The 9,915-nt window shown below is 31.1% G+C and overlaps 1 protein-coding gene across 1 annotated transcript; it reads right to left on the bottom strand.

Annotated features, from left to right (window-relative positions):
• Window positions 1–1,861: 1,861 nt before the first annotated feature.
• LOC115875608 (SET domain-containing protein SmydA-8-like) lies at window positions 1,862–9,915 on the bottom strand. Its single transcript, XM_030891109.1, has 9 exons — window positions 9,630–9,915; window positions 9,424–9,572; window positions 7,678–7,839; window positions 5,130–5,252; window positions 4,814–5,071; window positions 2,815–3,035; window positions 2,513–2,758; window positions 2,341–2,455; window positions 1,862–2,250 (listed from the first exon to the last, which is right to left on the bottom strand). Exons 1-9 carry the CDS (start codon window positions 9,765–9,767, stop codon window positions 1,947–1,949), a joined length of 1,716 nt encoding a protein of 571 aa, XP_030746969.1. The 5' UTR covers window positions 9,768–9,915; the 3' UTR covers window positions 1,862–1,946.

Raw genomic sequence — 9,915 nt, 5'->3', positions numbered from 1 at the left:
TTTTTATACTATCCGACTGAAATGAATCTTTTTGGGCATTCACCTGTTAAGCTTGAACTCCCTGTGACTGTGACTACCTGTGTTGGTAACTGTTGGTAACTCAAAAAAGCTACATCATTCAATATATCGATATTTGAAAAAAAAGTGAAAGTTTGATATCTGCAGAACAAAGGCACGAAGGATTTTAACAAATAATATACGTACAGTAGAAAAGTACATATCTTTGGCAATCTTCAACATAATTTGGCTTTCTAATAAAATGTATAAGCACTTGTAAATATTTTGTTTTCGTATGATCTCTGCCTTGCTGAGCAGAAAACGACCAAATTTGGTTGATAAAAATGTATCGAAATACAAAGAATATTCATGCATTTTTGTATCAATTGGAATGTCTACTATTTATTCTTATCAGTACACATTTTTGGCTTATTTCTAACCAAACGCTTTTGTCCCGCTAAATTTATCTTCCAACGCACTGTGCGCTCGTCCGTCAAATGCAAAAATAACTGTCACTGTCTAAAATCTTTAGCGCCAACTTCAACTCGGTCAGTAGATGACGTAAAAAAACTGACAGTGCAGGAAGATAGGAATCGAACTATCCTTATCTCTATAGTATATCCTTGGTTTTAGTGAACCCTAATCGACATAAATGATTTCAGAAAATCGACTATACATAATATATCATATTTTACGCAAAATTGTAAAATTTCCAGGGATTTTGTGCCTAAACGGTTGACTTCAGCGAAAATTTTCATAAAACCTTTTTTATAGGAAATTTTATTTCCTTTAATTTTGCTCTCCTTAAATTGTCGCGAAAAACGCATAGTTTTAGAGATATTCACAAAATACCGATTTTGGGCGCCATCTTGGCAAGATGGCGGCGCCGGCGGCAAGTCTGGAAGTGTGCATTTTATGGATTTTAGTTAGGGATCCTAAAACCTGTAAACCTGCAAAGTTTCAAAACATCCGGACATTTTTCCAAGCAGGCCCCTTTTTTGATCCCCAATGACTGAACTAATAGTGATTCGTTTGTCCCATGATAGAGCACATTCTTTGACTTTGACAAGGCATTGACAAAGGCATTGACAAGGCATTCTTTTACCAGAGACAAAAAATTTAGTAAATACTAGAAAGACCATTCTACGAAAAAAAATCGGTTGTTGTTTGAATCGAAAAAAAAATATACTAGAATTTATGTAGGGGTGGGTGTAGTTTCTACTCTTCCTGTACTTTTTCTTGATTTTTGTGAAAGTCAAATGTTAAAGCACTTAAAAAACATAGACGCCTAAAATCTCAATCAAATCGGGATAACGGTCCTTAAAATATCTGAAAAAAATTGTTTATTTTTTTAAAGATTGATGCCCTCTAACGGATAAACAAAGCATTTTTGTATAGAGCCAAACGAAAACAAAAATACGTAGTAGTTCTATGTCTACAGAATATTTGGACACCCTGTATAACGATCAATAAACCAAATATATCTGATTATTGTTTTTAAACATTAAATAGAGCTCTAGGGATTTTCGCCAAGACCTTATCTATATCCTTTGAATCAATTTAAACAAAATAAAATATTTAATGAATGAATATTTGAAAATAAGTAAAGTCAAATATTTAAACTAATTTTTTAATTTATCATAATTATTTTTAAAGTTATGAATATTTAGCACTGATTAAATTGTGAAATTCGATCCAATAGGTATACTTTTAAAAAGATGTTTTTAATATATTATTTTTCACAACTAAAAAAAATTATTAACTGCTTACTTTTCAAGTCTGGGTTAAAATAAAACCTAAATTACATTCACTCCTAAGAAATAATCAAATATTGAAAAGATAATATTAAAAAATAAACTAGCAATACACAGAGACAATTTGTTTTATTCATATTATAACAAAATTATCATCATTTTTTAACATTATCGGTTATCCGTATATATTATAATTTATTTCCCATTTTCTGTAATTTTGGCTGGTTCTTTGACACCCAAATCAATTTTGTTCCTAGCTACAAATTTTTCGAATTCCTTCTTTGACGCCTCTATCAGACTAAGAAGTTTGACACCTGCTGGTGAATTTCTCTCATCTATTAAAACTTTAATCGCTTCATTTAACGAATATTGGCACTCTTGAAGCATTAAATTTATAGATTTAACTTTAGTTTTGATTCCCAAGTCCCATTTTCTTTTAATCAGGATCATATTGGCTAAGTAGAGTTCGTGGTATAATACTCCAGAGTACAGTGGTAATCTAAAAGATAAGAGAATTGTCAATAAAAAAAATATTATACTTGATTTTATACTATTAAAAAATACCCAAATTCTTTTAGATTATATTTACCTTGCGTTTACTGGATCCAATTTTTTATTAATATCCAATAATTCTCTACACATGACTGCTTTCCTGACTAGTACATCGTCGCTTAATTGATTAGGCATGTACCCTTGCTGATAACCTAAAAAAAACCGCTTTAATTTTTTCTCTACATTTCTTTTAACCATTTCCTCCATACCATACAATTGGACTAACGAATGCTTAACCGAATAAGCATGATAATGATTCGGATGAACAAAATTTAACATCTTCGTCAATAAACTATCTAGTTCACGAACTGTAGGATTAGACAACTGCACATTGTCAACTTCTTCACCTATTTGATTGACTAAAAATGTTACTTCGTGATTGGTTAATTTTACGTCACATTTATCACAAGCCCATTCAGTTTTGTCGTCCAAAGGATCTATTGGCAACTGAATACCTAAAGCAATATTACATTATTTATATTTGTAAAATTATTATTACAACTAATTTTACCTCCACAAGGTTCATCATCTTTGGTCCCAATGCACCTAAGGGCACTTAGGTAGGTTCCTAGTTCAGTAGGATCAGAGCATCTCTTACATTTACAAGAAAAGTACTTGGTTTCTTTCAGATGTTCTCTACGTGCTTGAGTACCCCACAAGGAATGTGTATACATAGTGGTGATATGATCTCCTTTGGATATTGGAAGGGCAGCTTTAATTGTGATAGCATATCTAGAAAAGTATCAGAAAAAGAAATAAATCTGTAAATAAATAAATGCCTTTATTGTCCACAAATTTTAAAATATATAAACAAAGGTAAAGTAAAGAAACAAAAGAGAATACAAAACAAGTATACAAATTACATTGTCAGTCTTATTGTATAAAATAAACATTTATAAATGTTTACAATGTCAAAGAATAAAAAAATATAAATAAGATTCAAAAATATTTAGTAAGTTTATAGTAAATATAGTAATATCAAATATTAGACCAGTGTTTACAAGATCAAATTTATTATCAAAATATAAGTCATTTACGGCGTAGAAAGCCTTGTCTAGTAAATAAGATTTCAATGCTTTGCGAAATGAAAAAAATGATGTTGTGGATTTGATTTCAAATGGCAGGTGTTTGTGCATTTTTTCGAGTTGTATAATATTGTACTTTTAACTAACTCTGAGCGTGGGGTAGGTAGATGAAGATCTTGCTCCGCGTTCCTAAGTGGATAAGTGTGAGATGGCCTTACTTGAAAAACTGATACATGCTTACGTATTAGGCAAACGGATTCAAATATAAATAAGGAAGGAAGAGTTAATATTTTCAATTTTTTAAAAAATCCTGGCAATGAGTTCTGCTGTTTAGTCCCAGTAAATATCGAAAAGCTCTTTTCTGGAGCTTGAAAATGCGGTCAAATTGAGTCGCACAACACGTACCCCAGAATGGAAGGGCATATCTGAGGTGCGACTCAAAAAGTGCATAATAAACAGTTCTAGCCACTGACAAGTTAAGCTCCTTAGAAACAGATCTTAATGCAAAACAGGCAGAGCTAAATTATTTCTACAACAGCGTCGATATGCATGTCCCATTGTAGAGAATTGACTACAACAAGCCCTAAGAATTTTACAGATTTTACGACGACAGTGGTGGTGTTGTTAAGTACAAAAGGCTGCAGCGAGTTTTTATACGACAAAGCTTTAGTTTTAGAAATGTTGAGACTCAGGACGTTCGAATCGCACCCTCACAAGTTGACTTCTGTTGCTCAGATACGACTTAAACCATTAGAGAGATATTCCCCTGAACCCGTAGTGCTGCAGTTTATTAATTAGGATCTTATGATTTACACAGTCGAACGCCTTAGAAAAATCACAGAAAATTGTTGCTGTAGAATGATGGTTATTTAGGCTGGAGTAAACTTTATTAAGGAGGGAAAACATAGCGTCATTTGTGGACTTGTTGCTTAGAAATCCGAATTGATGTTCAGTAAGTAATTTGTACTTAAACAGAAAAGATTCACAACCAGCCTTCTTTTAACCAACCTTTCTATGTACTTAGATAGCGTTGGAAGGAGTGCAAAGTACTGGACGCCCGTTTCGCTAACCAAGTTAGCATCATCAGCAGATTATTAAAACTTAGTGTTGTGTTTTGAAGAACTCACTTTTGAGTTTTAATCATCTGCTGGTAACGCTAACATTGTTAGCGAAATGCGCAACGCGCGTCCAGTGTATAAAAGTAAAGTGTTTTAGTGTATTAGTTGTTGCGAATTAGTGTTTTATTTTGGAATTACTAAAAGGATTGAAAGTTCAATGACTACTTTTAATATATCAGTTATGGAAAATTATACAAGGTATCATTAGCATTTAGGAAGAGATATTTAAATGATAAATATTTGAAAGAAATGAATCTTTTCGTTTAGAATAAATTGCTATTGAGTTATTTAATGATAATATCGAAAATTATGTAAAATTCTTTCTAATTTCTCTAACCTATATTAAACTATGTGAAATACAAGTTACCCTTTTTCTGAGTTTCCAAAGTTGTGCCTAGTATTGCAGATACAGTTATGTTCCATAAGGTATGCTGTAGGATACAACGCAGTTACTTCCGCATCTTGGTTGATTTCCAAAGCGTTGACATCAATAATACCACAAATTTTCTGAATAGTCTCTTTGGAGATGTCTTTCAGAACTTCCTTTCCTGCTTTACCTTCCAGCATTCGCATAGGCCCAAAGAAATTGTCATGCAGATAATCTACAACTCTCGAGTTGATATCCCTATTCGAGGAACAGAATATTTTAGAGAGAGATTTGCTATAAAGTAAGAAAAATTTACTTGTATAATTCACTATCTTCGCCTCTTTTCTCCATGTGGGCTTCCATTTCCATTAGTTGAGCAAACTTCTTTGGATGTCGATTTTGTAACAAAATACATCTTAAAGGCAATAAAGTATCTTGCCTAAAATGGTCATTCATATTAATGCACTATAACATCACAAAGAAAATCTTAACACATACAACACTAAACAGTAATAATATATGCTTCCATTCCATAAATATGCAACCAATAAAAGCAATAATAGTTATTTTTTATACAAGACGATAAAATGGTATTTTATCGTCGACCAAAAAGATTAATTCACGAGCGAGTGAATTAATTTCGGGAGACGATAATGCAATTTTATCGTCGTGTATAAAACAATATTTTTTTCCATGGCGAGTTACGTTTTAAAAAATATTCAGAAATTATTATTTCAAGGAATTTATTACGAATAGAAAAAATATTGAGCTGGGTTGGCGTTGATTTCTATGTAATTTGACAAATAAATGAAGCTGTCTCTTTAGTTGCCAGTTTTGAGTCAATATTTTTTAATTCTCTTTCGTGTCGATTGCAGATTGAATTGGAGCCAGAAATGGCTCAAAACGAAATAAGTAAATGACCAACAGATATTCAGGTTGAGGCGACAAACGCCATATCCAAACTACTTCCATTTAAATCCCGAATAACTTATGAAAAGAAATACCAAAATTTTCAAAAATGGAAGCAATTAAAAAAAGTGCGAGAAGAAATAAAGTTTTTAACCTATCCTCGCTGTTAAAGTATCATTTAATCTACCCTTGTGGTTAAAGTACTATTTTTGATAGATATAAGGCAATTTTAAGAGTTGCTATGGAAAAAAAAATTAGTTGAGACTACTATCACAACTACTATAGATACTATTGGTGATTTGAATGAACTAAGATTATTTTGAGAAAGTATATGTCAAAGTTCTTGAGAGTTCTTAAGCTTTTGAGAAAGTATATGTCAAAGTTCTGAAGAATTTGAAAAACATTTATTGCTATTATTCTAGATTTTTGTAACATGTACACAAAAATGATAGATATGTATATCTTGTTTATTTATTTTGTAGGTCGTAAAAGGAATATCGATTGAACATATGTTATAATGGATTATGGTTTTATTGTCTGGAATTGTATTCTACTGCCTATAAAGTAGAGAAATATTGAAACAGCTTAACGCGAAGTATAATCTACTTCATTTTTTATTGGAGAGGAAGGATACTGTATAAAAACATTGATAAGATGAGATTTTCAAGATATGGTTTTTCCCAACATAAAGCAAAAATTTTTAGCGTTTCACACATATGTATATTTTTTATAGTATTGTAATAATATTTTGTAAATAATTCGTTCCATGTTATAACTCTAGATCATACAGGGTGAGTTTTCTACAATGTTGTCTATGGGTATCTCGGAAACTACTGGAGATAGAGAGTAGATAAATTGGAGAAAGAATTGCAGTTTTGTGGGGTAATAAATACTCGCCTTTCAGATTTTTGAAAAAGTTCATGGTTTCCTAGATATTTCGAAAAAAAAACCAAATTTTGGCTATTTTAAAAATTGTCCCTTATTCCATTATAATCTATTTTAGACAAAAAGTTTTCAGATAAAAGTTGTTGATAATCACATCCTTAATGAGTTTGTGTTCTCCGATTTTTGTACAATTATATTTTTATTTTTTTTTTCGTTGGACTTTCTAAAAATACTGATAAGAATGACTAGAAAGTGTTTAGTGTGTGAAAGTTCTAATATAAAGGTCCCCGAATTATCTTTTCATAGGCAAGTAAAGTATTTAGTTGTCCTTTTATTTATATTAAGCCACATGCTTACTTTCTACTACTTTCTGGTTACATTTCCTAAGAATATTGATATTCGTACGGAGTGGCTAAATTTATTTTTTATATAATTTAATTTTTGTGACAGTAAACATTCAATTTATTGTTCAAATATAAGCATTTTACAAATTAAATTTTTAAAATTTATGTTCAAATTTGGCGCCCGGACGATAGGTCCTCGACAAGGGTAGATAGAGTAGAAGCACCGCGTGTGCAATAGAAAAAGAAGATAAATGGAAGTCGTTGATATGTTTGCGACAGTTTCCATAGTGATTTACTTATCCACGTAAGTATATATGATCTAGGGTTATAACGGTAATATACAGGTTGATCCCATAAACACGTCTATGAGGTTTTTTCGCGAAAAAAGTTTGAAAATTTGGATTTATTTTTAATTTTTAGTTAAAAACATATCTTCATAACATGGCAACACAGGTAGTAGATTAAATATACAAAAAAGAAACCTCAGAAAATATCCAGTGGTTCTCAAATTTTAAGAGAAATTTAAGTAAAATATCTCAATTATTTTAGACTTATTTGAAAAACGGTAGAGGGAACATATGTTTTTTATAGCGAGATCTACCAGCCCTGAAAATGTTTGCGCTAATATAAAAACTCACCCTGTATGTTATTAGCGATATGAAGAAAGAACGTTATCTCATATCAATATGAGATAGCACAGAAATAAATATGCGTTTGGAACTTTACCTATAAAAATCGTGAAGTCCGTTAATAGCTTTGACGTCTCTAAGCCCCAATATCATACATTCGTGTCCGTGTCGGTCCATATCTTTTAATCCAGGGCAGTCTGGATTACATATTGGAAAATCACATCCGTCACATCTAGCCGAGCCTTCACCTATTATCAACCTAAAGGGCAATCAACATATTCGTGTATACTTTCAACACATATTTTTAATACTTGCTTTAACATACATATAATATTTCTTTATAAAATGAAGTGTTTGAACCCTTCTATTTATAAACCTACCCATACAATAAGTTTTTTAGGAATAAACAGTTAGAATATACATTTCTAGGTATATCAATAATAAAATATATCAATGTTATTCACTTAATTGGTTAAAAAAATATATGATTTTTTTTATGATATAAATAGGAGGTTTTTGTAAGCATGATATGATATGGATTGTTAACTAAAGATGAGTTAACTAATAAGATTATGTAAAGATAGGTATAGTGAAATACTAATTATACTTATTTTATATTTTTTTTCTTTATGAACAATAAATTATACCGGGTGCGTCTCAAAAGTGGCTCACCCATATATGTTTTTTATTTTTTAAATAAAAAAACGAGATTTGATATTATGTTAGTATATGATATAAATTAGGATTGATTGACGTATTCAATTGTTTTTGGTCACTTCCTGTTTCACCGGAAATTACTACAACTTTTGATTTTTAAATGACACCGTCGCGTCGCGTCGCTATTTTTTTACTTTATTCTATAGAAAATGACACCGTGAATAGAATGACATATCATATGTCAACTTTTGACATTTTCACATATGGTTTATTTGAAAATGTAACATGCGGGTCATGAAGACAATTTGACTCGAAATACCAAGTGTGTGGTAGATACCAAATTATTCATAAAAAATGCTTTTTCAAATATGCTAATGACCCATCATTGATCCATTTAAAAAAATTAAGATATGATTAAAAATACGATTTGGGCATCTTTTAACCGGCCAGAACAAGACACGAAAAACATTAGACAATCAAATTTATTTTTCCAAGGCTCCTTGATTAAAAATTAGTGTTTTTAACACAGCCACTCTAGATTGAAATTTAAAATACGATTTTTTATTAAGCGAAAATGTCAAAAGTTGACATATGATATGCCATTCTATTCAGAATGTAGTTTTCTATCGAACAAAGTAAAAATATACCGAGGGTGCCATTTAAAAATCAAAAGCTGTAGTCATTTCCGGTGAAACAGGAAGTCACCAAAAACAATTAAATATGTCAATCAATTCTAATTTATGTCATATACTAAGATACCAAATCTCGTTTTTTCATCTGAAAAAATAAAAAAGTTATAGGGGGTGAGCCACTTTTGAGACGCACCCGGTATAGCTATTGTAAATTAAAAAAAAATTGTAATATCTGTTTAAAAATATATCTGTCAAATATCTGAAAACAATATGAAATATCTATAATATAATATCTGTCAAAAAACATAATTGAAAACAATTTCAAACTATTATTTTTTTTATGTTTACAAATTGTACTTATACCTAGATTAAAAATAAATCGACAGTAGGAAGTGCATTTCAATAGAAACTACGTAGGTTCTTGGTAATTTATAATTTTAACCGCAAAATGAATTAAATTAAATCGTTAGTTTATTTTGTACCCAATAAATAAACTTGAACAAAATGCATTTTATATTAAATATTGAAGCACGTGGTGTATTATTTGTACTAACCTGCAACAACCTGGGCATGGAACAGGACCTTCTTCAACCATATGAGGTCGAGGCCCAAAAATTAATGGATACTCCACCAATATCGTGTCTCCAGGCTGTAAATCCCTCGTTGCTACTAAACATCGTCCTTTATCTGGCTCATCGGCAATCTAATTTGGACAAAATTCATTAATATCTTCAACGAATACTGACCTTCATTTCATTACCTCAAAAGGTCTGCAAAGAAGCTTGTGGGATTTCCAGTGCTTCTTCTGATGGTCTTTACTACAATATGCAACTAACTTACAAGCAGAGCATTTGAGGTTTGCAGGTTCACCACACTCAGCACACTTTTGGTCACTCATTTTCTACAAAAATTTCCTTCGTTTGACTAAAAGATTATACACTTTTCACGCCATATTTCCCGCATGCAGTATTAAGCAAAAGCGGAAAAAATGCTTCAACGCGAATGGTCTAAAAATAGACGCGCGTAGTGAAGTTTATAAATAAGTG

Source organism: Sitophilus oryzae, unplaced genomic scaffold, assembly GCF_002938485.1.
Source record: "Sitophilus oryzae breed Bouriz unplaced genomic scaffold, Soryzae_2.0 scaffold_1390_pilon_pilon, whole genome shotgun sequence".
Lineage (NCBI taxonomy): Eukaryota > Metazoa > Arthropoda > Insecta > Coleoptera > Curculionidae > Sitophilus > Sitophilus oryzae.
This window is presented reverse-complemented; position numbering and strand designations above follow the sequence as displayed.

What these genes read in the sequence shown, in the direction of transcription:
- LOC115875608 (XM_030891109.1), bottom strand. Translation starts at nt 9,767, where the DNA reads ATGAGTGACCAAAAGTGTGCTGAGTGTGGTGAACCTGCAAACCTCAAA. An exon ending in GGACTTCACGATTTTTATAG is followed by an intron (nt 5,253 to 7,677) that starts GTAAAGTTCCAA and finishes TGACCATTTTAG; the next exon opens with GCAAGATACTTTATTGCCTT. An exon ending in TTTGGAAACTCAGAAAAAGG is followed by an intron (nt 3,036 to 4,813) that starts GTAACTTGTATT and finishes ATACTTTTCTAG; the next exon opens with ATATGCTATCACAATTAAAG.